At 50.0% G+C, this 26,589-nt stretch overlaps 1 protein-coding gene across 1 annotated transcript in view; it reads left to right on the top strand.

The window, feature by feature from the left end:
* The window catches only part of JCAD (junctional cadherin 5 associated), a 38,927-nt gene extending 15,967 nt beyond the window's left edge, over window positions 1-22,960 (top strand). Inside the window, exons 3-4 of the mRNA XM_045532930.1 lie at window positions 8,137-11,825; window positions 18,130-22,960. Of these exons, the coding sequence (XP_045388886.1) occupies window positions 8,137-11,825; window positions 18,130-18,164 (3,724 nt within the window). The 3' untranslated portion in view covers window positions 18,165-22,960. The remainder of the gene's footprint in view (window positions 1-8,136; window positions 11,826-18,129) is intronic.
* Window positions 22,961-26,589: the final 3,629 nt, after the last annotated feature.

The following is a 26,589-nucleotide window of genomic DNA, read 5'->3' as shown; positions in this document are numbered from 1 at the left end:
GATCCTTGGAATGTGAGATTTCCGGAGTGTGGTGATGAGGAAGTGCTTCTGGAGCTCTGGGAAGATGTCAGCAGCGGCACAGACTAGGACGTCATTGGTTTGGCAGCCACGTCGTCACTGAGAGGAGGGTTGTTGGCGTGGAGTTTCTCCTTCAGCCCGAGGATGGATGCGTTAGGGAGCTAGGAGGCGCCCAAGGGAGGGTGGATGGCAAGAACATGAAACTGAGTTGCAGAAAGACCCACGTGGGTCCTCCTGTCCAGTCGCTTTGCCTCAAAGACGACCGTCCCTCTGAGTTCTTGACGAAGAGCTAAGAGTCTGGGCGAGGGTCCCGCTGATGGGCTGCCACGCTCCAGCTGTGGGACCTCAGGGCCTTCGGGCGGCTTCCCTAGGGTGTGGTCGTGAGGGACGGGGCTGCGGGCCCTGGGCGCACTCGTCCCTCGGCCGCTGTCCCCTGCTCACGACCCTGAGCATGGTGTCCAAAGAGCCCCGCGTGCGAGGCATGGACAGCGCGCCATGAATGCTGGATGAATGAATGAATGAACGAATGAAAGTGAGTGTGGTGACGGGGAGTGGAAGGGACAAGAGCAGCCGGGGGGCTGTTTTCTCGTGTCTGCGGTGGGGCTCTGGGGGCTGCACGAGTGGAGATGGTTTAACTTGATGAACGTCTGATTCATCCTTATTAGAGAGAAAATGTGAAAATACCGAAACAATCTCCTTTCCTACTGTGCGTAAGTGACAGAAGACAGACGAGAGCTCACTGCTCCTGCTCTGTTTTAAGAAACTGAATACTGCTTTGCTCTACATTGTTGTGAAAACGGGTATAGCTTCCTCCTCGGAGACCAGCCGTCCCGGAGGGGCAGAGTCTTGTCCTGACGGAGCCGTCGCGCGTTTCCTGCTATTGTCAGGGCCTATTGATTACGACTTAGAAAAAGACAACACAGATCTAACGTTAGCACCACGTTAAGACAGAGACGCAGCTCCTGTCCTCTCTTCCCCTTGTGCGACCCGAGCCCCTCCCGGGGGTGCAAGGAGATAGGGTTTCGAGGTTCCCCAGTGCTCCCTGGCCCTGCCTGAGAAGACACCCTGCTGGCAGGCTTCCCGCAGGCTCGGGGAGGTCCCTGCGTCCTGATGGGATGTGGGCTGATTGCTGTGTGCAGGGCCAGGGGTCTGTCCGCGGGGTCCTGGTGTGGATAGGAGTGTCAGCACGTGTCTGGGGGCTTCTGCTGTGTAAGGGGACTCCAGGGTGTCTTCTTGCCTTTCGATTCCAAGTCGTTGGTGTGTCCTTGCCATTTTAATCTGTAAAATAGTGGGCTCATTGAAACAGCTGACCTGAGCAGAAGTGGGGGTTTGTGGCACAGCTTTCTTCTCTCAGAAGTGCAGTTGTAGAGAGGATGTTGTTCAGAGGTGCGTGGCTCACCATGAGGGGTTCCAGCACTCTGCATGGAGGACAGCTCAGAGCTCAGGCCAGCGCCCACCTGGGTGGCCCCCGCCACGCCCGCCTGCCTGTTCTCTGTGGCATCATTTTCCCTCTCCCTCCACGGGGACCTTTTACCCCCTGCCTGCGTTTGTGTTCCCTCCCCATGGCCTACTTCTCTCTCCTTTTCCTTCTCTGAGCGCAGGTTTGTCAGTGGTCCGCATGAACGAGACTTAACTTCGGAAGTACCCCTTCCATGAGTGGCTTTCTCAGTCCCTGATTTGGTTACATACATTAAAAAGATATACTGCTAGAATTGTCACCACAGTCTCTGGGATGGCTCCATCTTCATATCAGCACCAGCTGCAAACTCATTCATGAAAAGGAAGCAAGAACCCCAAACCCCAGTCCTTGAGGCAGGGCCTCTGGAGCCCTCGTGAGTCTCTCCCTCACCTTGCACATGCAAAAGGTCTTTACTAAACCTGCAAAATCATAAGTCTGAGTTAAAGTCCTCGCCCAAAGGTGATTCCAGAAAACTACTGGCAACCACAGAAGAGCGATTTGGGTCCATTTTTAGCCATCAGCATTTTAGAAGTACTGTGGGCCTGTGGCATAGCCAGTTGGCACCGCAGCAGGGATGGCTTCCAAAATGATTTCTTTTTTCTCATTCTGAGCTCATCTTTGTGGAAGCCAGACCTAAGCCCAAGAAGTCAGAGCCTGTGTGGCCGAGGAAGTGTGACCTCCAGGGCTTTCAGCCAGGTTTGTCAGAAGGCCCTTTTCCAAGGTGTGTCCGACTTAGTCACCACTGGATGGGCTGATGACTCGGGTGCCTCTGAGTTGTTTCCCTGTACCCCTCATTCGTATGTCTAAATGTAGCACCATTTGTGAGTCCAAAAATTTATTATGCTTCCTCTCGCAGACCCATTATTATTTTTGTGTATTTTTAAAGAAGTAACAAAAAGGAACCTCCTGGAATAGTCTGCCAGGTACTTTATTTCAGCTGCATCTGTGCTGTTTCTCCTCTACAGTCATTCTCAGGGACGTGGCAGCAGGCAGGCCTAACAGGACATGAGCAGTCTGACCAGGCGTTGGTGGATTTTCTAGCTAGAGTTCTGCCAGTGCAACCTGCAGTTCGTGTTCCAACTGGACTTTGCTGAATAGTGAGATTCCTCCATTATGTTTTCAGAGCAGCGTTATCTTTTCTGACTGATCTTTAATTTATGCTAACCTCTACACTGCAGTCTTAATCTTCTCCTGACCCCTTAGTTCCTCTTTCCAAAATTAGCCAATTTGTTGCCCTGTGTCAGAGGGTAATTTGCAGTACACCAAGGCATGCTGAAAAGTGAAATTGCAGACTTCTAGGCCAGATGAGCATTAAGAGCAAATTCTGTAGGGGAGGATGTCTGACCTTGTCACAGCATATCAGGCACCTAACACTGGGGCAGGTGAGTGTGAACTAGAGAGATGCCTTCTGCCAACCTAGAGAGAAAGTTTCTCCTCGTTCTTTTTTTTTCATATGGACAACACACAATCATAGCTCACTGCAGCTTCAAACTCTTGGGCTCAAGCGATCCTCCTGCCTCAGTCTCCCAAGTAGCTGGGACTACAGGCTATAGCCACCACGACTGGCTAATTTTTAAATTTTTGGTAGAGCTGGAGGCTTGTTATGTTGCCTAGGCTGGTCTCAAACTCCTGACCTCAAGCGATCCTCCTGCCTTAGCCTCCCAAAGTGCCAGGATCACAGGTGTGAGGTTCTCCTGGTTCTTTAAGTGATCGCTGCAACCTTCATGCTCAGCTTGTCCATCTGGCTGCCAAGGCCTGACCCCTCTGGAAGAGGTATGGCTTTTGAGGGAATGGGCTGGGCAAAGTGCCACAACATCCAGAACATGACACCAGAGTTGAAGGTGACCCACAGCAGTGGGCACCTGCCAGACTGCAGACCTGGGAACCCGGGAGGAATCACATAACCGGGACATGGCTTTGGGGGGTTTCCATGCCCCCTACCCTGACTGTCACAGTCAAGTGCAACTGACTGGACTTTTAGGCCTGCCCACGGAGGTCCAGGTTCAGGATTTTGTTCATGGAGGAGGGAAGGGGTAACTGCAGCGTCTGCTTCACTTCCCGTGGAACCCTGGCTCAGCCAGGCACACAAGAAGCCTCTACTCATTTTTGTTTTGATTAAACCACACGTCTATGCTGCATCCCTGGGCCTTGGGCCAGCGCTGGGCTGCAGCTGCCCAGATGGTAGCAAGTCAGCACAGCTCGTGAGGACCTCAGAGTCCACTGAGAAGATAATTAGAGCATGTGGGACACTGGTTAAAGTCACCTCAAATATTGCCATTCTAAGTACACTTCTACTTAGTTTTAAAAGAAGGGCATCATTTTTCTACTGTGCTTGAGAATGAGTGATGTGAGCTAACAGGAAGTTCTCCTAACTTTTCTTGTATGTGCAGTGAATAGGTTTGCTAATTTTCCATTAGACATGTTCATATTTTGAATATTTTCCAAGTGGTTTTTATCAATAATTTCATTGGCCTCATCTGTCCTTTCTGTGATGAGACATGGGGTTGTTAGCAGGTGTCACTTCCGTCCCGTCTCTGTCCTGTTAGTTCAGGAATCCTGCGTGGAGACCCCGCTCATGCTGGGAACTTGCTGATGCGGTTTGTGTGGCTGTCTCGTGCCATGTGGGTTCCTTGTCCTTTTTCCCAGCCTGTGTTAATGTGTTCAGCATGTTCTCGTAAGAAGTCCCATTGTTAACTTTTTAAAAAATGTAAATTATTAGTTTGATTTTTCTAAAAAGAAAAATTTGATCTTGTCTTATTTCCTTGAAGGTATTAAAAACATGCTGTTGGCGTTGGAGCGGTGCGAGGTTCCGCTCATTTCAGCTAGGAGCGGGCATCCCACGGCGCAACCAGGAGAGAATCTGCACTCGGCGACGTGTCTGAAGGACAAAGTTGCCAGAACTATCCCATGTGTCCTACTGGTGCCTGCCAGAGCCCGGCTTCGCTGGGTACAAAATAGATGTTTATTAATTAAACATTTTTATAGTTTTCTATGTCACGTGGACTATTATCTTAAAATAGATTATTCAGAATTTCCCAGATGACTTGTTATTTTCATTACATTGGAATTTTGATGGATTGTGCAAATAGAAGAAAGTTTAACCAAGAACACTTAGCCATTTCGGCCAGTGATGTATGTCGGTCGTGACCAAGCTAAAGTGGTAACGTAACATTTTGGGTGGAGAAGAAAACTGACCACGTTCCTGCTGTAGAAGGTGGCAGCCTGTTTGTGTTCTTGTCCTATTTGTGTCATTTTTTATCTGTCTGATTCTGCTGACACCATGTTCGTGCACAAGTAGTACTTTAGGGTTACAGCCACCTCTCTGCACTCTGGAAACCGAGCATCAGCCAAGAAAATGGACCAGAGCCACAAAGTGCAGTCTTGTCCTTGCAGTTGGGTATTTCAGAGGGATGCTCACAGGACTGTAAGGAATGAGGATGATGGTGTAGCAAGCCCACGTCCGCAGGGGCTCTGTGACAATCGGGGCATCTTATCAAGTTGTGGTTTTTAAGTCTCACCCTTGGACCTTCTAGGGTCTGAGAGCCTGCAGCCAGTGGGTGCTGAAGACTTTCAGTGGTGTATCTTCTACAGTGCTTCTCAGGGTGCTGAAAGGCAGTCACACAGGTGCCCCCAACGGAAGGGACAGTGGCTTCTGGAGCTGCTAGGCCGGCTCACCTAAGGGGGCACTTGCTGGTGGGGGGAGGCAGCCTGCAAGGAGGCCTGCGGCAGCTTCCAAAATGACTTAACCATGTAGAAACTGACCCAGGAAGTGCCCTGCTCAGCATTCAAAACATAAATGTTCACAAGGTGATTGTAGTGACAACAAAAGCAACAAAGAAACGGTGACCTCCTACCACACCCAGTGCTAAGGCAGCTTGCGCCACGCCACGTGTGAGTAGCAAACTCAGAAGCATTTAGGCCGCTCAGTGGCAAATGCTTTGCCTCAAATTGATTTTGAGTATTTTCTGCCTTTTCAGCCTATAACAAGCTTTTCTGTAAGTGGCTGCTTGATAAATTATCAAGGGATGGGCATGGACACGGGATTGGAGGAGCTGTCCTCACCTTTTAAGGCAAAGAAGTAATTCCAAAATAAGAATAAGAATATAGATTTTTGCCAGGGCTCCTACAGAACGGCAGCGTCTGCCTGTGTGCTGGGACTGGTTCTCCGGCGCCTTTGCACACGGTTGCTGCGCAGCACTGGTGGCCTTGGGGCACCTCTCTGTTTCTGACGTTCCACTCTGCTGTGCCCCAGCTGAAAAGCAGGCTGCGCTGGAGGAGTCATCTGAAACCACCAAATATGGTTTGGTGACATCGAAGTGCATGAGAAAGAAAAACTGACCTCCCTAGCAATCAAGGAAATGAAAATTAAAATAATGACAAGTTATGGAAAGAAAATAAGCAAGACCAGCTCTCCCCTGCACTGCGGGGGACTGTGTATTGGGATGGTTTAGCTTGGGTCAGGGTGACCATACCTATGACACGACACCCCACAGTGTGCCCGCCTCATTTCTGAGGATGTGTTCTAAATAATCTGAGACCTGCATTAGGTGTTTGAGAACAGAATCCACACTGGTGTCCAACATCTGGATGATGCTTAAGTTAATCATATACGTATAGAATACTATTCATCCCTTAAAATCAAGCACTTGAGGAATTTTTCTAAAGAAGTAAAATGCAGGGTTAACTGAGTGGGCTTTATGTTCACACTTCTTGGAATGGAATTCTTTCCCAACTCCTTACAGACTATATGACTTGGGAAAATTGTTTAACCTGTCCATGCCTCAGTTTCCTTACCTGTAAAAGGGGGAAATAATGGTGGTTGTAAAGATTAAATGAAGTGATTTATTTGGCGTGCTTAGCACAATGCACGACATAGCTTACGTGCCCAATAAATGTTAGTGTTAAGCAAGTTACTTAACTTCTATGCCTCAGTTTCCCCCACTGAAAATGGGGATGATGGCAGTTCCGACCTCAGAAGGATGTGGCAGAGCTTAAATGAGTTAATGTGCAGAAAGCAATTACGGACCTCGTACCCTGGAATCACTGTGTAAGTGTGAGCTGTTTGTGGTCTAAGTGTCGGGACGCCTAGCAGACCACTGAGACTGCTGCGGCTATTTGAAAATCCACGTCCTCCCACACGCATAGACTAGAAGATGTATGTCAGAGGCACCAGCTGTGAGTAGAAAGGCTACAGCGACTTTGGTTTTGTACTTTCCTGTATTCTTCCAACACTCATTGTCAACAATGAATACGTATTCCTTTAATAATTTAAAACACAGACAGCAATTTTAGACTTGAAACAAACTTCTGCTTGGCCCATGGTTAATCACAACAGTTGAGTCCTCTGAGCTTCTTTTCAGTAATGGTTGTTCTCTGTTCTAGTGCTAGTCTCTGGTCATTTGTAGGGAGTAGCTTAATATTTCTGCGCAGTGTAACAGCGTTATTCAGATACCTTCCCTGGTTCCATCAGAATCGCGATTCTAAACTCTAGGCTTGTGCTGGCATCATTTGGGGAGGTTTTGAATATACCGGTGTCGTCTCCTCTCTAGACCTGTTAAGTGCACATATGCGGGCTGGGCCCTGGGTGTCTGGGGAAGTTCTGACATGCAGCCAGGTGGCGCACAGCTGCCAGTGTTGGACGCCACCCTCTCCTGCCTCACAGAGAGTTTCGCTCCAGTAACAGAACCCCCCCCCCTTCCTCCTGTCAGTCTCACAGCCCTAGCGGTGTTCCCAAATCTCCCAAGGACAAGGGTCCTTGGAGATGCTTGTTAAAAATGCAGATGCCTGGGGTCTTGCCCACACCCACAAGATCTGAACTTCTAGGGGCAGAGGCTCGGTTGTGTGTATATTTCACAAGCCCACTGGGTGATTCTCACCAGCAGAGAAGGGTGGGGACCCTGCCAGGACTGTGGTTCTCAGCCTTGGCTGCACATTGGGACTATCTGGGGAGACCTGGAGAAATCTGATGCGTAGTTGCTGCCACCCATTATGTCCCCCACTTCCAAAATTCTGATGTAGTGCATCTAGGATACCACCTGGGCTCTGGAATGTTTAGCGTCCTTCTGGTTTCTAGTGTGCAGTCACGGTTGACAGCAGCCAACAGTGATGGTTCTCAAAGTGAGGTCCCAGGACCAGCAGCATCAGGGGTCACCTGCGAACTTGTTAGACACACAGGTTATGAGCCCTATCCAGACCTACCTGGTGAGAACCCGGGGATGGACCCCAGAAATCCGCATCTCAGCAACCGTCTCAGTGATCCCGATGCTCGTTTAAACGTTAAGAACCACTGCTCTCGGGCAGGTGCCCAGACACCCCCAGAGACTGCTCGGTAGGTTTGGGTGGAGCAGGAAGGTGCTCCCCGTGGTCCGGCCCACACTGCTGCGTGTTTGCCCCTGATTGCTTGGGCATTCTGAAGTTGTGAGGGCCTTGCCGTCTCTGCAGCACACCCAGCATCCCCGTGTTCTTGTGGGAAGCCCGCCGAGGGCAAAGCACACAGCTATCCTCCAGCCACAGCGAATAGGACGTGTTTTCTTTAAGGTTGGCAAGTCCTGGGGTTGGGAACCAGTTCTTCAAAGGTGCTGACCCGAGTTTGATTTCGAACACCAGAGAGAAGAACATGTTTCTTCTGTGCCTGACGTCCATGCTTCTTTGTTTTGTAGGTTTTATAATCAACCCACCTCGGCGTGGTGCTCCCAGCCCCAGGCTGGCAGCAGCCAGGCCTGCCGGAGAAGAGGAGGACGCGAAGTCAGTAGCGTGCTGGGCCCGCGGGACCGAGAGGACCTGGAGCTCAGAGGGATGGCCCAAGCCCACAGCCTGCCTGGCCACATGAGGGAGGGACCCTGGGAAGTCGGAGGAAGGACAGAGAATGTGATGAAGAAGGCAGTTTGGGAAGAAGAGCTGAGAGTGCCAGCTCCTGCCAAGTGGCAGGACATCAGCCAGGGGATCGGGGAGCAGCCCAGGAAGGTGGGGAGGCAGATGTCTGACGGCAGTGCGGAGAGATTATTCCATGACCTGTACCCGCTGGTTCAAGGGGAGCATGTGCTGAGCTCCCAGAACAAGAGGAAATCCCAGTCATTGCCTAGAGTCCTTTCCCCCGAGAGCCTGAGCTGCACGGACATTCCCCTTCCGCTAAGCGACGGACGTTTACCTAAAATGCCACTGTATCCTCCAAATGGTGTGCCGACTCTGGAACCCGCAAAGCACCCGGAGAAGGGCGGTGCCTCAGTGCCTTTGCCCCGGCCTAAGTTTGGGAGACCCCTCAAGCCCCCGTCTTATGGCTCACACCAGCCGCGCTGGGGAGGCGTGGAAAGCAGCGACCCACAGGACGGCCGGCGGACCGACCCGCACGTGTCCAGGCACGAGCTCTGTGCATGCGACCCCGGCTTGGAGCCGCCAGTGTACGTGCCTCCGCCATCGTACAGGTCGCCCCCGCTGAACATCCCAAACCCCTACTTGGAAGACACAGCGCCCGGACCTCCGGCTGAGAAGGCCGGGGCTGGCGGGCAGCTTCCTCCCGGCCCCCGGGGCCCTGGGAGCGAGTACGGCGCGAGCCCCCGCTCTCCGCGAGGGCCCCCTGCACACCCGCGACCTGCCACTGCCTACGGCAGCTCCGTTCAGTACATCCCCTTCGACGACCCGCGGATACGACACATCAGACTGGCGCAACCGCAGGGTTTCTGCGAAGGAGCGAAGCTTGATGGTAAGTCACGTGACTCCAGTCCTGTCACTCCCCAAGAGCCACCTCGTGGGAAGATGCAGCCCCATGGTGCCATGCTGGACCCACAGAGCCTGACACCCCTGTCAGGGGATGAGAGCAGCCCTGGTGCCAGGCCCTGGTGGCTGTGGGGCCAGCTCCCCAGGGACGGAGAGCACAGCGGCTTCCCCGACCGAAGAGACACCTGTGTCGTGAGAGGACAGCGGCCGGACGTGGGGGGTAGCCAGCGCAGACACACGGAGGGCCAGGTTTCCTCCCCAAACTCGCAGGGCGACGGTGCCTGCGAAGCGCAAGCCAAGCTCAAAAAATTCGAAACGGGGATTCAGACCAAGAAAAGTTCGAAGAGGAAAACAAGCGAGACTATATTTTGTTTGGTTTCCATCCCGGTCAAGTCCGAGGCCCACCTGCCTGAGACGGACACGAACAACAATGACCTGAAAGCGGGCGCGGGCGCAGAGCGCGGGCCCCACCGCCGCGCGGCACTGCGGGAGCAGAGCGTGCTGAGCGCGTCCGCCACCGACCTGGAGCTGCAGGCTCTCACGCGCAGCATGGGCGGGAGGACGGAGTTCCAGAAGCAGGATCTGGGGGGGCCAGAAGACGACAAAGACACAATTGACCTCAGAGTCCTTCACCTCGCACCACACAGAGCACTCAAGTGCGCTGGCTCTTGGCCAGGGCACCAGTACCGGGACCAGCAAACGCAGACCAGTTTCCCCGAAGACCCGGAGAGCACTCGGCTCCCCCCGGGCGCACAGCTGGGAGGGTGGAGCGACACTGTGGCCACTGCAGAACGCTCAGGCCCTGCGGCCTCCCGAGCGTGGACGCACGCGGCGCTGGCTTCTGGTGACCACAGACAGAGGCCAGATGCTAAAAACCTGAAAGGTCAAAGGTCCCTCAGCCCCTCCGGCAGCGTTTCAGGGACGTCCTCGTCTACACATCAGGCGCCTGGGCCAAGGGCGGGCTGGAGTCAGCCCCGCGTGGATGGCCGCGGACCCCGGGCCAGCCCCGAGCCGCCGCGGGAGGTGGTGAAAGGGGAGCCCACGGGCCCGTGCAACAGCAAACAGCTGTTTGGGCAGTTTCTCCTGAAACCGGTTAGTCGTCGCCCCTGGGATTTGATAAGTCAGTTGGAAAGTTTTAACAAGGAGCTTCAGGAGGGGGCAGAAAGCAGCGGCAGCAGCGCCGGTGAGGACAGCGAGGCAGAACCGCGGTGGGAGGACGGCGCCGACGCCAGACCCGGGGATCCGGGCTTCCCTGAACACAGCCCGGGGAGGAGCGCTGAGCAGCAGCAGGACGTGCAGGTGCTGGAGGGCCCTGTGTGCAGGGCGGGAAAAGGCGAGCATAAGCCTGAGAGCTGGAGCGAGGAGTCTGGGCCTGGCCGCCCGCCACCCCTGGGCCCCTTGCAGGTGGAGGGTGGCAGAGCGGACTCTCCCTGGTCGGCAGACAGCAGCTGGAGCACAGAGGAGACACGCCAGAAGGTTGGCAGTGCAGTGAGTGAGCCAGTGGTCAGCCCAGCACCTGTGCAGGGCATGATGTCTTCCAGACCAAGTGGCACAAAGCCAGTGTCCACATCCTATCCGGCTGAGCTGAGGGAGCCCCAGGAAAGTCAGGGACTCCCTGGCGCTTCCATTTCTGTGACACCCAGCTCAGCAGGCCCTCCCGGGGTCCATGGTGGGAGAGACAGGGGCACGGGGCTCCCTCTCTCCCTGACCAGCAAGAACCGCGGGCTCTCGGCACCCGACCTGCGGTCCGTGGGGCTCTCCGTGGGACCAGGGCAGAGCACCAGCGAGGTAGAGGGGTCTTTGGGGAAAGCCGTAGAAATCTCCCCGGGCGAGTCCCTGCAAGCAAGGGCTGCGAGGATCCTGGGCATCGAGGTGGCTGTGGAGTCCCTCCTGCGGGGCACCAGGCGAGCGGGGCAGAGCCAGCCTCCTGAGCCTGACGCAAGTGCCTGCGGCTCAGAGTCCCCCAGGGATGAGCCATCCTCCAGCTCAGCCACGTCCGATGGCCCCACGGTGCCTGCCGATGCCTTTTATGGCAGGAGGAAGTGCGGCTGGACCAAGAGCCCCCTCTTTGTGGGGGAAAGGGACAGTGCCAGGCAGGCTCCCCTGGTGTCCGAGCACTCAGGTGTGGACGGGGGCATCGCCAGCGACGCCTCCAGCCCTGAGCCTCACCTCAGCCCCTTGGAGTCCAGCTCCTTCGACCAACAGGATGTGGGGGCAAAACCCCCCTTCAGGTCCACTTTGTTCCATTTTGTAGAAAGGACCCCAAGTGTGGCGGGCTCAGAAAAGAGGCTCCGAAGCCCCTCCAAAGTGATTGAGAGTTTACAAGAGAAACTGGCTTCCCCGCCTAGGAGAGCAGCCCCCGACCGTCTGATGAGAATGAAGGAGGTGAGCTCAGTGTCTCGGATGAGATTCCTGAGCTTCCGGAGCGCCGACTCCATGGAGGAGCCCGAGGAACTGAAGTCTGCCAGGGGCCAGCCCGGGCCACCCGGAGGCTTTGTGTCCCTCAGCGGTGGGGACCGGGCGTGGAGAGTGGGCCCCTCACTCTCCGTCTGTAAGGAGGGCATCTCTTCGGGAGCAAGTGAGCATCTGGCAGCACCAGAGGACGAGTGCGCTGATCAAGACTTCTGGTGCCCAGGTGAGGAGTGCGGCCAGAGGGCAGGGGCTCCCTGGGCGTTTGGAGTCCTTAGGTCATAAAACATACCAGGGTGGTGGAAAATGTAAATCTGCATGTTCAGAAAAGATCAAGTTTGACCCTGTGAATTATTTTATCAAAAGATTATTCCTTTTCAGAGAGTTACCTCAGAAGCTCTCCTTAAGAATCAAGATCTTGTAGTATATTTTAAATGATTATATTTCTATAGAAATTGTCCATGCAATTATGTAAAATTATCTACATAAACAACATTTTGGGCCTCTTCATGTAAAGAAGTAAGTCAATGAAGTATTCCAGCGTTGGTGCAGGCTCCTGGGTAAATCTCGCTGGAGACCGTAGAATTTCCACCCTGTCCTCTCCTCCTAGAATGACAGGCGTTCACTCGAGTAGCCCGCACTGCTCTTTATTAACCTAATAAAAATGACATCCCGGGTTGATTCTACGAACTGTCCCATTATGCTCTGTCTTGCATTTGCACCTTCCAAAATTCTTTGCCTTCCCATTTTTTTTTGTTTTCACCACCACACCATTCACGAGACTTTAAAAGCTTTACTAGATAAAATTAACAATTTGGACTTTCTCAACACCCCACCCCCAGATAATCCACCCACCAGCTATGTTTCTTAAAGTCTGCTAAGTTTTGACTTAATCCGAGACAAGGCCTTCTGCAGGTCTTTGGGCCCCTCCGCCTCCGCCTTACGCTGGTGTGTTTTTGGAGGCTTCTCTGATTCATGAAACCACAGGGCCGTTTCCCATCATGGTAGCAGTGGTTTTCCCCAAACAAGGTTTCACCATCTCAGCTCTGACATGGAGACCCAGAGAATTCTTGGGATCTCTGTTTCAGACACTCCTCAGAGACTGGGAATCAATCCTGTATCCTAGAAATGATGAGAAGAAGAGTTGAGATAAATATCGAAAGGTCTACTTTGTGAAGCCCAGCTGGAGGGGCCTCTGTCACTCAGTCCGGAGTCCTTTCCACAGTTAGGGGAAAACTGCGCCCCACCAGTGTTGGGGGCCACCCCCTCCCTCCTCCCATGCTGCCTCCAACAGGCGGCTCCTCTCCTCCCACTCCTTTTCATGTTCTGTCTTGAAATCCAAGACTTTAGAAATACATGGAAACAAACAGTTGTTTCCACTGGAAGAATCCAGAAATTTTTATTAAAAAATTCTACTTGTGTACTCCTCAGATTTTTCCAGAGACGCAGTGTGATTCTTAGGGCCGTTGGCCAGTGTTGCCGTGTTCCTCACGCAGAACCCGTGATGGCAGCACTGCACTCGCCGGGCTCTGGGGGATCCTCTGATCAGCAGGGGCCATCTTGGCTGAGGAAGTGAGCACCCCACACACGGAGCCTTTGCCCTTATGGTAGGAAGTGTCGCCTGGCCCATTGTTTGAGCTATTGGGGTTTTTTTTTTGTTTTTTTTTTTATAGGCTCTAGCCTCCTCCCACCCCCCAAAAATATGCCCACTCCGTTTTAAGGACTAGCCGAAACTTGGCATAGGCTTCTAAAGTGAGTTTCCTCATCTGTAAAATCAAGATGACTTTATCAATCCTACCTCTTTCTAAGAATTGTAAAGATTTTAAAATAAGACAAATCCTGTTATAATAAAAACACCAGTTTGTAAACAGTAAATATTTCTGTGTCTCAGTTCATGGGCACCTATTTTCGAGAGTGTTTGGTGCCATGACGTTTCTAGCTCAGTGATGCCCTCAATTTTTAGCCTGCCCATTTGGCATGTGAGTGAAGTCCGGGCGGTATCTGAAAACCCCCAATGATGCACATTCTAACTTTACCCAGCCATTAGACACATCTCCCTTGTGACCTTTTTATTTATTTTTAAATGTAGTTACCAACAACTAAAAATTTTGATTATTTTTCCCCCTTTCCATCTGATGCATTTGTTAATATACAATAAAATGGCCCCAAATCTGCAGGCAGAGAGCTGCAGGTGCCGACAGCCACCCCGGGTGTTCTCAAGCACAGCCACGCATGGCTTGATGGCGGGATGTGCTCTGGTGACCGTGTCGCTATGTGATTCGCTACTGTCTGAGCATCGCAGAGGGTGTTTACACACGCATAGACGGTGGAACCTGCTGCACACATGGCTGCATGCAGCCCGTGCACCCGTACGGCACGTCACGTGCTGGTGCGGCAGGCAGTGTTTGGGTACCTCAGCACATCCAAACGTGGAAAAGGCACAGTAAAAATACGGTACAAAAGATAAAAAGTGGTACATCTGTGTAGGACACTGGCCACGGAAGGGGCTGACAGGACTGGAAGTTGCTCTGGGCAAGTCAGTGGTGCATGGACGTGAGGGTCTAGGACATCCCTTTATACCGCCGTAGACTTTCTGAATGCTGCACACTGAGGCCATGCTAAGTTCACACCGTCGTTGTGCCAGTGTCACGGCGGCTGCGATGTCACTGGGTGATGGGAGTTTTCAGCTCCGTTGGAAGCTCACGGGCCCAGCATAGTGGTGTGGTCTGTCACTGACTGAAACGTTGTCATGCGGCCTGTGACTCACTGAAGAGCAGGGCACCACTGGGGACAGCGTCTTACCTTGGCTTTGCTCAGGTGGCCCCGTGAGCCTTTCATGGGATGGTCATGGGGCCTTGTATGAACAGAGGTCGTGGGATTGAGGTAGCGGAACTTCTGACATGTGTCCACTTTTCCACACACCCTTACTTCGCAAGCTAGAGTAAAGCCTGTGGCCGTGTCACCAGTGAGCTCTGGGGCTTTGTTTTCCTTCTGATGAACTTTACCGCTTTACATACAAGACTCCTCACCCCCTACTCCTGTCCCCGAGGCCCCAGGGTGCTGCAGCCACTTCGTCGCTCCTGAAGTCACAGCCCACTTCAACCACACTCTGTTCTGGAACTGTAAAACCATGACCATCTCTGGTCCCCTGCACCCCACACCCTTCTAGAACCTTGTTCTCTGTGTTGTGTTGTACCAATGATATCACGAAGTACCTTTGTTTCAGATTAAAGGCAGTCACTTCAGCTGACAACTTTTCTGTGGTCTTTTGTGGCTGTAACTAAGGAATCAGCTCAAAACGAGTTCAGGTCACAGAATCCCATCTCTGCTGGATGGCTCACATCCCAATTCGACAGGCAGTCACGGGCCCTGGTGGACACGGAGCCTCCTGGTTCCACCAGCCTCTGCTGCAAAGCCTTAATGTGCAATGGCAAAGAACAAGGAGGGAGGTCAGCCGAGGCCCCAGGGGGATCTGGGAAGGCGTAATCATCCCCCACGGGCCAGACACTAGCTCCTCTCCAGGGACAGCGGCTTTCCAGGGTGTTAGTACATGGAATGTCCCCAGGGCCAGGCCTTCGAGGGCTGTCACCCGCTGAAACGGAGCCCACGGGACGCAGGCCTGTAAGTGCTCTGGGGAAGCACTGTGCCACCCCGTGTGGCAGTCCCATGTCACATCTGGCCACTGAGCACCTGCAGTGCAGCTCACTGAGTTGCGCCGCACATGTAAAATACACACCGATTCCAAAGCCTTAGTACGAAAAAGGAATCCAAAACATCTGAATAGTTTTCATATTGATTACATGTTGATAATATTTTGGATATATTCGGTGAAGTAAACATTAAAGTGAATTTCACCTGTTTCCTTTTATTTGTTTTAACGTGGCTACTGGAAAATTTAAAATAATGTCATGGGGCTCACATTGTATTTTTATTGGACCTAGATGTCCAGGAGCTGAAGAAAGAGCTGGTTCTGCAGAATTCTGCCCGGGGCTTGCTGGGCCTGGGCCTGGGCCCTGCTTCAACCGTGGGGTTGCAGGTGGCGAGTTCGTTCTGCGGAGGTGTCTCTGGGGCACCTGACACCGAGGGGAACTGCTCAGTCCCCCGTGTCTGTGTCACTTCAGGCTCAGTAGATGCTCAGTCTCTCCCAGGCCTCCCACGAGCCGAAGTGTGACCTTTACACATTCTCGTCCATTAGTGACCTCGAGTCTCATTCTCAGTGGAGAAAAAGACATCACTGCTCACAGGAGGGTCCTCTGGGAACGGGCACATGGGGAGGCTGATTGGGCACCCCCATGCGGGGCTCAGTGGGCACTGCCTGGTGTCGTTCCCGGTGGGTGGTCCCTGCGAGGTGTTAGAAGGCGCTAACGTGCGTGGACTCTGCTGCCTTCTGGCCAGACCAACCGTGGGGGCAGCTAACGGAGTTTGCGCAGGAGCTGACTCGCTTCCTGAACGCAGACACCCCCAACCCGGGCTGCGTGTCCCACTCAGAGTGCCCTACATGCTGTCCCGGTCGCTGCAGCTGTGGTGCCCATTGTATCCCAAAGACATCCGAGCATGTTGAAAAGGAACGAGGAGGACATGGTGAGAGATTCTGCTGCTGGAAAAGTTGGAGTCTCTGTGGCCTTAAAGCACAACTGTCTGATGGATTTCAGAAAAGATGGTTTTGCAATTGTTTGTCTATCAAATTGTATCGTCCTTCCAGATTTTTTGGTAACGAATCACTTTTTTGCACTGTGCTGAGACTTTTTTTTTTCTCTTTTCCCCTAACTTTATAGTGGTATGTTTGACAAATAAAAGTTATATCTAAGGCCAGGCGCGGTGGCTCACACCTGTAATCCTAGCACTCTGGCAGGCCGAAGTGGGTGGATTGCTCGAGGTCAGGAGTTCGAGACCAGCCTGAGCAAGAGCGAGACCCCGTCTCTACTAAAAATGGAAAGAAATTATCTGGCCAACTAAAATATATATATAGAAAAAATTAGCCAGGCATGGTGGTGCATGCCTGTAGTCCCAGCTACTCGGGAGGCTGAGGCAGGAGGATCACTTAAGCCCAGGAGTCTGAGGTTGCTGTGAGCTAGGCTGACGCCACGGCACTCACTCTAGCCAGGGCAACAAAGTGAGACTCTGTCTCAAAAAAAAAAAAAAAAAAAAGTTATATCTATTTCAGAACACGATGTTTTGAGATATGTACACATTGTGACGTGAGTACCACAATCGAGCTAGTTAATACATGACCATTATTCTGAGTGTCTGGTGAGTGCTCTTGAGCCCTAGTCTCCTGGCACGTTCCAGGTATAGGGCACAGCATTGTGAATGGTGGTCCCCACCCTGCGCGTCGAGTCCCCAGTACTGTTTCATCTTACAGCTCCAGGTTTCTACCGGAATCTCCCCTTTCCCCCCCCTCAGCCCCTGTAGACCACCTTCCTACTCTCTGTTACTACAAATTCAACTTTGTTCTTTTTTTAGATTCCACTTATTAGTGACATCACGCAGTGTTTGTCTTTCTATGTCTGGCTCATGTCACTTACTGAAACGTCCTCAAGGTGCATCCATGTTGTTGTCAATGGCAGAGTTTTCTCTTGTTAAAGGCTGGATGATACTTCATTGTGTGTGTGTGTATGTGTCTCTGTCCACACGTGCATTCAGGAACACGAGGGCCAGGCTGTTCCCGTGTCTGGGTTGTTGTGAGTGATGCTGCGGTGAACACAGGGTGCAGCTCTCTCTTCCATACCGAGTTCCTTTCCTTTAGACACACACTCTGTCGTGGGATTGCTGGATCACAATGTAGTTCTATTTTTAATTTTTTGAGAAAATGGCAATTTAGGGTTACTGCTGCTTTGTATGGTGTCCCGTTTTGGAAACCCAGGTCATCTGGGCACAGATTGGAGTTTCTCCAGTGTAGGCAGTAGAATGTATCAGTGTGGTGGCCCAGACTCATACATGCCTGTGTGTGAAGGTTCTAGAAGCCTTGTGCTGACAGGTGAGCACCAGTGGCTATGGGAGACAGGAAGTGTCTCTCTGCCAGCCAGGCAGTTGGGATGTCAGCATCCCACACCTTCAGAGGACAGTGTTTGATCACAGAGATGCACATTCTAAAACAAGCTTTCATTAGCGTTGTCATTTGCCAAAAAAAAAAAAAGAAAAGAAAGAAAAGAAAATTAAAAAAAAGAAAGACAAGAATTCCTCCTTAGCACCAGCCAAGCATAGCTGCCAGTTTGGAAACATCGTGCTCAGAGAGAGTTGCCTTCCATGGTGACCTGCCAGGGGCCACGAAGATATCAGGCCGCCTGCGCTGCCCATCCGTGTTTGGGTTCTGACCACACGTGTGCTTGAGAACAGCCTTTGACAACAGTTTCTTACCCCTCAGTGAAAACAAGGTTGTGGAAATATCTAAAAATTAATATACTTTTCTATACTTATGGATTTTATTTCCTAAACAAATTTATGGTCTGAGGATTAAACAGAAAACAGACCAGTTGAAAAAACCACTAATTTCTCTTCTGTTTTTTCTTTTTTTTTTTTTTTTTTCACAGATTCGTATGACCCCAGCAGAGTGGAGAGGGTATGATGAGATGCGGTGACACGTGGGCCACTCTGGCTGTTAGCTGAGCATTCTCGGTTTGGTCTGCCAGCCCAGCCTGCCCAAGTGGCAGCCGAAAGCTGCCGGTGTCTGGCAGCCCCACACCCTTCCCCACTGCCACCAGGACACTCGCCGTCCACACGGAAGTGCTCTGCGGAGATGGAGCAAGAGCGCGTTGAAACCATCTGCTCTGACAGCATGAAGACTCAACGCCTGTAGTTAGAAAAGAGTTTCTAACTAGAAAAGAGTTTCACAGAGACTCTCCTTAAGGATGGATCTGGCCACGCTGGCAAGTGGTTTGGTGTCACCTGGTTCTGTGTGGGAACCCAAACGTGGAAGATGGAGCGAATGAGTCTGAAAGGACCGTGAATGTCACAAGTCCCTCCCGTGCGTCTCCATGGCCTGCGGCCTGTGCTCACGTTAAGGGGCGTGGGACATGGGCTGCTGCCCGTTGTTCCACACTGTCAGTTCGGGGGACATGTGAAGAAATGCATGTGACCCATTTCTAATCAGTTTGGCCTTCTGCTGCTGGAAGTAACTTTACTTCTAAGTAACCTGCCATCAGAGAATGAAAGCAATATCTTTTAAGTTCCTAAAAAGATTTAAAGCTATACTGTAATATCCTAAGAGTATTATTTATCTGGTGGTGAAATACTTCGATCACTGCGAACATGCCATGGCCTGCTTTGCACTCAGTAGTGTCTATTTTATTTTCTGTATGGGTATTTAGAAATCCTTTGTATGAAAAAAAATGCTGGTTTAAAATAGACCATTTTAACAAAGTAACTATATTTCTTTTTACAAAAATGCTATTTTTCTATGATGTAAACAATTGTTAGGTGGCAGATTTTTAAGGAAGTATTATTTTATTTAAGAGTCTGTGTCCCTTCGTGGAGAGGAGCCCGGAGAGGGTTCGCTTTTGCTGTGGAGCGGAGGCCCCTTGCCCGAACACGAGGCTGTTGCTTCTGTCTTCGCAAATGTCAACACAGACATATCACAGGGTTAATAAAATACACTTTTCACAAAGATTTTTGTAAAAATGTAGCTATAAGATTATATTTGAAAATAACCCTCTCAAAACCAGCCAACATCTTTACGACAATTTTTGCTGCCATATCAACTAGAATGACCAAAAAGCATAGTTTTATCTTTGTGTGCATAGTTTTATCTGCCCCAAGACCAGACTTTGCTCCCCTCCCCCACTGCCCCTTTAAAGAAATATGTATTTTTATCTAGAATGATCCTGAATTAGTCTCTGCATATTTTTTAAAAGTGCTTGGGGACTATATATACATATACATATATATGTATATGCCATTACAGAAGTATTCCGAGGCCTATGTATTCTGTTTATATTACATTAACCTGCACAAAGTGTGTGCATTTTTTATGCATTTGTTGCTTCTTTCTAAGTAAGGTTTTTGTGTTAGTTCACATTCCCTAAATGGTTTCCCGCCTTCTCCCTCCCTCCCCTTCTCTCTTCCTGCTTTCCCTCTTTCCTTCCTTCTCCCACCGCCCTTTTTCCTTCTCTCTCTTTATTTATTTTCTTTTTGAGAAACCACCTTATCTATTTTCAAACATTTCAGATTCCTAACATGTGAGCTCTTGGTGATTTGTCCTTGGCCTTCACGGGCTGTTCTCATCTGTACTATGTGATTTTATTTCCTAAGAGCTTTGCGTGTTTGGACCGTAACAAAAAAAGCAGACTCTAAGTAGCCCCAAAAAACCTTTTCAACCCCACTTATCAGCAGTCTTGGTTTTTACCTATGGCTCACAGTCACCTGCCTCCAGAACTCGGCTCTATGAAGTCGCAGCAGCCATGAGCAGGGCCGGTCTCTTCCCAGGCAGTGCAGAGTAGGGAGGAGGTCGATCACCCCATTCTAGCTGGTGACCCACCCAGTCTCCTGGTCATACTGAGGGAGGGCTGAGCCACCGGGAGACCTTCGTGGGGTCCTATTTCTCTCTTCAAATGCAAATGCACGCAGGTACATGTATATACACATACATACATGTACACATATACACATACATGTGTGTATACACATACGTATACATTGACACTGTCCTGATTTCCTCTCAGATTGTGTTGATACCATCTAGAGACTTTCTTGTAAACAAAAGGATTAAATTTTAGCTTATTCCCCAAGAGAAGGAAAAGGATCCTCAAGAAAAAAAATGTTTATACCCTTATATATCTCAAACCAACCAACATAGGATGCTCTTCCATTTTGTTTTGTTCTAAATTGTTATATCATATCTTTTTGAAACTATTCTAAATTTAGTCAAAATTATCAATGTTTATATTTCAACCTTAATTTTTCTGCATTCAAGCCTGTGTGTAAATCTTTTTTTGGTGAAAAAGGTCACTTTAAAAATTTAAATAACTTAAAAACTTGAATTTTAAACTTATATTCTGAGACAAATAATGGCCTCTAATCAAAAATAGCTTTCCCAGAGGTTTTGAACATAGTACTAACTATTCTTTTATTATTTCTATTTCTCATGCATATATAGCTCCATTATTATTTGTGGCTGGAAAAAAAAAGGTTTTTATATTTTGTATTTGTTCCTGTTTTTTTCTCAAACACATGATTTACTATTGGTGTTTAATAATTTGGAGGTTATAAAATTAAAGGTTCTAATTGTGACCATTTGGACTAAAAATTATATGAAGAATTATATACGAAATGTATTGGTATTTCTCGATTTGCAAAACAGGGGGAAATGATGATAAATTGCCTTTCTTTGAAGAAAATTTCTGAATGACTGAAAACCAATACCCGTGTTACGATTTTCAGCCTCTCACGGCTCTGCAAACCGAGGCAAACTCCTCGCTAAGATGCAGCCAGCCCCTGCTTGGGCCTTTAGATTATTTCCATGTTCATAACCACGTGGATTTCTTTTGCAAAAGCCCCTAAAACATGAATCTGCTCTTCAGGGTCCTGGTTTCCTTATTAGAACTGTAGGTTGAGGTTTTGATTCATGTGGAAATTCTAAGAACTTTTTTGGTTCCATTTTGCTGCTGGTGAAGGGGTGTCATTAATGGAAGCTCAGATGACTCTGAGACCAGCCCCCGGCCACTTTTGTGTCACCAGAACGACCTGCTCTGGCTGCCTCTGGGCTCAGGGCTTCTGAAAGAAAAACGATGACACTGCTGTGTTGAAACAACCACTTCCCAGCCCTGGGCGGAAGGGACTGGCGCAGGACAACATCAGCCCGTCATTCCATCCTGTCAGCCCCCCACAGAGTATGTTTGTGTGTTTGGCTGTTTTTCATTGTTGTTTGTTTAAAATGATTAAATAATACACAATCAAGTGTCAGGGTAGCATCTCTTGCAAAGTGACCGGTGCACAGAGCTCCGTCTCTCTGCGAGTGTTTGAGCTTAGAGAGGCACTTCCCATCTCCCGAGTTCTCGCAAGCAGGTAACGTTTGTGTTGGGGGGCGTCGTGCAGCCAAGATGCGTCTGTGCCGGGGAGACGAATCTTGAGAGACGGGGTGTGGGCTGGAATGTGTTTCTGAAGCCGAAGCTGTTGTAGGCCTGCGGGACTTTTGTATTTTCTTTTTGTTTTGTTATCTTTACTGCAGATTGTCTACATCTGTTTGTGGGAGGAGAGTTGCTACCCAAAACAGGATTTAAGAGCCACGTTCCAGTGGCCTTTAGGAGTCTGCATGGTGGGAGGTCCTTTTCTAGGAGCGTGCATTGGTCACTTTGGGACCCACTAAGCTAAGAAGGGGGGGATGATAATATAACATTAAAGGAAGATTGGCCTCCAGCCTGCATATTTTGTTGGCAAGAAACAAAAAGGGAGCGGTTACGTCTATAAATTCAGCTTGAGGCCTCTTAAAAAGGTCGGTGCGGTCTAGCAATCTGCCTGTTCAAACCGTCCCTGTGTTCCTCAGGGGTGTCGGGAGGCGGCCGAGTGCCTGCAGATTCCTGGCTTTGACCTTCAAGAGCCCCTGTCACGTTCATGTTCACTAACGCAGCAGAGGACAGGGAGGGGCTTGTTCTGTGGCCTTGGCTCACGGACTGAAACTCAGACCCAAAGGCAGCCTGGTGACCAGCCGCTCGTCCCCATGACAGTGGCTGGGGAGGAACCTCGCCCCCCCCCCCGGGCCCCAGACACAAGCCAGCCCCAGCCAGGCTTGCAGCGGCACCCCCTCCTCCTCCTCCCTGCACCCCTGCCCCACAGCAGGGCGAGGTCTGTGACGTTCACTGTCACAGAGCAGGAAGGAGACAAAGGCAAGTTCAAGTTGGGAGGCACGAGGCAGAACACAGAAATGAAAACCCTCTGTCCTAGCCGGGGAGAAAAGCAGTACCCTCTGGATTGTAAAAATCAATGAAGTTCTCTCCACCCAGGTCAGCTGAAGTCCGAGCCCTCACAGTCGGGCCTATCAGAGAAGCTATGCGGAAACATCTCCAAAATATATATATATATATATATTTCTAAAATTTGGTGAAGACAAAGCCCTGAAACCCCACAGAAACTCGTATCTGCTCACCCTTTCTTGGGTCACCACTGAGTCCCCAAGGCAGGTAGAAGGAGTCCTAGAAAGTCACAGTTGGTGGTGGCCGCTTGCCAGCTGCAGTCACTGCCCCCAGATCGGGCAGCAGAGGGGACCTTGAGGTGATGAGCAGAGTGGCAGCTGGAATACGAGCGAGGCACAGAAGAATGTCTTCCAGGATCGCCTGTCTTTGCGCGATGTAAATACCCTGGCTTTTTCAGGGTGGCCGCTGGCCTGCTCAGCAACACGCGTGTTCCAAATAAAGATTTTGCATGAATGTACCTATGTCCGTTGTCTTAGGCTGTGGGTGCAAGAGCTGCCCGTAATCCCTAAAGGCTGGTTCCCAGAGGACAGCAGGCTGCACAGGGAGGGGCTCGCATGGCCTAGGCCATGCAGGGACCCGTGGCCCGTGGAGTTCCAGGATCACTGGTATCCTCTGAATATTACCTGGGAGTTCAACCTCCCGTTTGCGTCTCCCGAAGCCTTGCTGACATGCTGGAAAGAGACCTAGAGTCAGTGCAGGGACTGGGTGTGACTTTTAGCTCCATGACTACCCATGTTGCCTTGCACATGTCACATCCCTGGCCTCTGTGTCCTCCCCTGCCTCTCCCATTGCTCGAAAATGAGAATTGAATATATAGAAAACCCTGGCACGATGTGGGTGTTCAGTGCACGGAGAACGAAGCTATCCATAGGCATGTGCCTTACGGGGAGAATGCTGGTCTGGAGGTGTGTGGGTTTCAACATACAGACCTTGGTCTTCTTGTGGGCATCACCTCTTGCTTCCAACTTGGCGCTTCTGGAAGCAGACGGAGATTCCATACACCATCATGCTCTCAATTTGTTGTTTCCAGTAGTCAGACCAATAAACTTCTAAGCTTTTGTTTCTGAGTTTTTAAAAAATGCCTTTCGTCCCAGCTTAGGCTTTCTCTGTCTCCTATTAGCTTGTGTAGGCTGTTTTCCTCTTTCTTTCTTTTTTTATTAAGAGATGGGGTCTCACTATATTGCCCAGGTTGATCTTGAACTGCCGGACTCAAGTGATACTCCTGCCTCAGCCTCCCAAGTAGCTGGAACTACAGGCTGTTTTCCTCTTTTCTTCTTGGCTCCGTGTGTGTGGCCCAAAGCATGAGTGTCCCAAGGCCCCCCAGGTAGTCTGACATTTCAGAGCACACTGAGATGCAGGGTTTGAGGGAAGTCTTATCCCCCCGCTGGTTGATAATTGAATCCACATATTAAAATGTAGCTGAGGAAGAAACCCCTTTGCCACATTGATGCTGGAAGATGAAACAGGCACCTTGGGACTGGGGGACCCCGTCCTGGGCCCGGCTCTGCCATTAGCTGCTGTGACCTGGGCCACCCTCTCTGGAGCACTTCACTCTGTGAGTGGAGAAGGGGATTGAATTAATCAGCTGGTTTCTTCCAACTCTAAGATTATATAACCAATTTTTTGGCAAACCTGGAAGTCCATAGGGTCTTTCATCTTGCCAGAAGGGTCCAAGAGAAAAACGATTTGGAAACGATGGCTGTACATGACTGTAGGCTGGGTCTCGGCCAGGGTGGGAGTCCTGCCATGCTTTCTCCCTCCAGGGTGGTCCACTCCCACCCCCAGTAACTTATCACGCATCTCCCCCTCGCATCGCTGAGGCCCAGCCACGGGACTGATGATACTGCATTCTCCCGACACGTTTTTCTCACTCCGGGGCAGGGCACTGGGGTGTTTATGAACTGGGCACTCAGCCCAAGGCATTAATCTACAGCGGCCCACGTAGACGGCCTGTCTCAGAGTTTGGCTGCTGGGGTCCTTTTAAATGCACGTAGGTTCTGAGATGTTTGTGTCTCACCAGCTAAACCAGCTTTATGCTTCCAGCCTCACCAGCCCCTACCCCCAGATTTCCCCCTAGGTGGTCACCTTGTCATTCACAGGCTGGCAATGCTGTCAGTACCCGCAGTGCTCAGGGTTGGGGACAACTCCATGGAATCTGAGTGCCAGCCCCCGGCCAGTGGCCTCTGGTCTGGTTTCTGCTGGGGAGCTCAGCTGTTCTGAGTTGGAGGATGTTTGTTCCGGGGACTCTGTTTGCTGTTTCTTCTCCTGACTACCTCACTCTGTCCTGAGCTTCCTACTGCATTAGCTGTGGCATTTTTATCTAGCCCACCCACACCAGTATCTGCTAAGGTTATGATGGCAGTGTCAGCTCACATAGAAATAAACCCAAATGTACATTTATAAGTTGAACATCTCTAATCCCAAATACTCTAAAATCTAAAACTTTCTGAACACCCATATGATGCCACAAGTGGAAAATTTCACGTGACCACATATATGGGTACACAAAATTATTAAAAATATGTAAAATTATCTTCAAGCTATGTATGCAGGTATATATGAAACATAAATGAATTTTGTGTTTACACTTGGGTCTCAGCCCCAAGATGTCTCATTAGATACCTTCAAATATTCCAAAATAAAAAGTAAATAAATAAAAATCCAAACACTTCTGGTCCCAAGCATTTCAGATAAGGAATGCTCACCTTGGACCTAGAATTTCTTTTGAGTATATAAAATAAAATGTTCAACATGAGCATGAGGAGAAGGACAAGGAAACTAACATTGTTGAGTCCTTACTGTGTTCTCGGTATGTTATATGCATTCATTAATTTAATGCACCCCATTTTACAGGAGACAAAACAAGCATAGAGAGGCTGAATCACTGCTTGTGGCACGTGGCTAGCAGCTGAGCAGGGAGTCAGACCTTTATGTCTCCTAACCTCAGAGTCCACGCTGTTCATCTTAGTTTGCTGCATCACACTGCAGGAGGAGAAGAGCACGATCTCCATTTAGTCAGGAACTTCTAAGGTAACATCCTTACAATACTAAATGCATTTGTTAGGGTCAGGTTCAGCTGCCTATGCCAGAAAATTGGAAACAACAGTGACTTAAAGAAGATGGAAACTTATTTCTCTCATACTTCAAAGGAGTCTAGAGGCAGGTTGTCCAGGGCTGGTGTGTCAGCTCCATGACATTCAGGAGCTAGGCTCTTTGTATCTTTCTGTTCCAGCACCCTCTCACAGTCACTTCCATCCTAGGGAACCTCATGGCCCAAGATGGCTGCTAGAGTGCCAGCCATCTTGGATACTTTCCAGGTAGCCGACAGGAGGAAGAATTCTCCTCCCAGATGAGTTAGCTTCCTATAAAGAGATTTCCAGGAAGTTCTACAGTCTTCCACATATACAATCAGTCCTCTGAATCCACAGATTCAACCAAGCACAGATCAAAAATATTTGGGAAAAAAAATACAAAATAACAATACAACAGTAAAACATTACAAATAATACAGTATAACAACTACATAGCATTGACATTGTATTACATATTACAAGCAATATAGAGATAACTGAAAGTATATGTGAGGATGTGTGTAGGTTATATGCAAATACTATGTCATTTTATATAAAGGAAGTATCTGTGGATTTTGGTGTCCAACGGGGTCCAGGAACCAATCCCCTGATTACCCAGGGAGGACTGTATTCCATTTGCAAGAACTTAGTCACATGGTCAAACTAGCTGCAAGGGAGTCTGGGAAATGTAGTCTGTTTAACTGGGTACCATTGTGGTTCTGAAATAAAAACAAAGTTCTGTTATTAATAAAGAGAGTGACAATAGGTTGGCAGAGGCAACTAACAGCCTCTGCCACGCTGAAACTACCAACGGGCATTAGCCCCAGGTTGGCGGATGCTCACCAGCCAGCAGTACCGAGTAGCCCGTGGGCCTCCCAGGTCTCTGCTGAAGCTGGTATGACGGGAACCTTGCGAGCAGCACTGAAGATTTTGTCTTACCAAGGACGAAATATGTTGCCCCTAAGAAAAAGGAGGGTTTTAATAGTGCCCTCAATCCAACTAGGGAGAACCACAA

The sequence above is a fragment of the Lemur catta genome, chromosome 1, assembly GCF_020740605.2.
Source record: "Lemur catta isolate mLemCat1 chromosome 1, mLemCat1.pri, whole genome shotgun sequence".
Classification (NCBI taxonomy): Eukaryota; Metazoa; Chordata; class Mammalia; order Primates; family Lemuridae; genus Lemur; species Lemur catta.
This window is presented reverse-complemented; position numbering and strand designations above follow the sequence as displayed.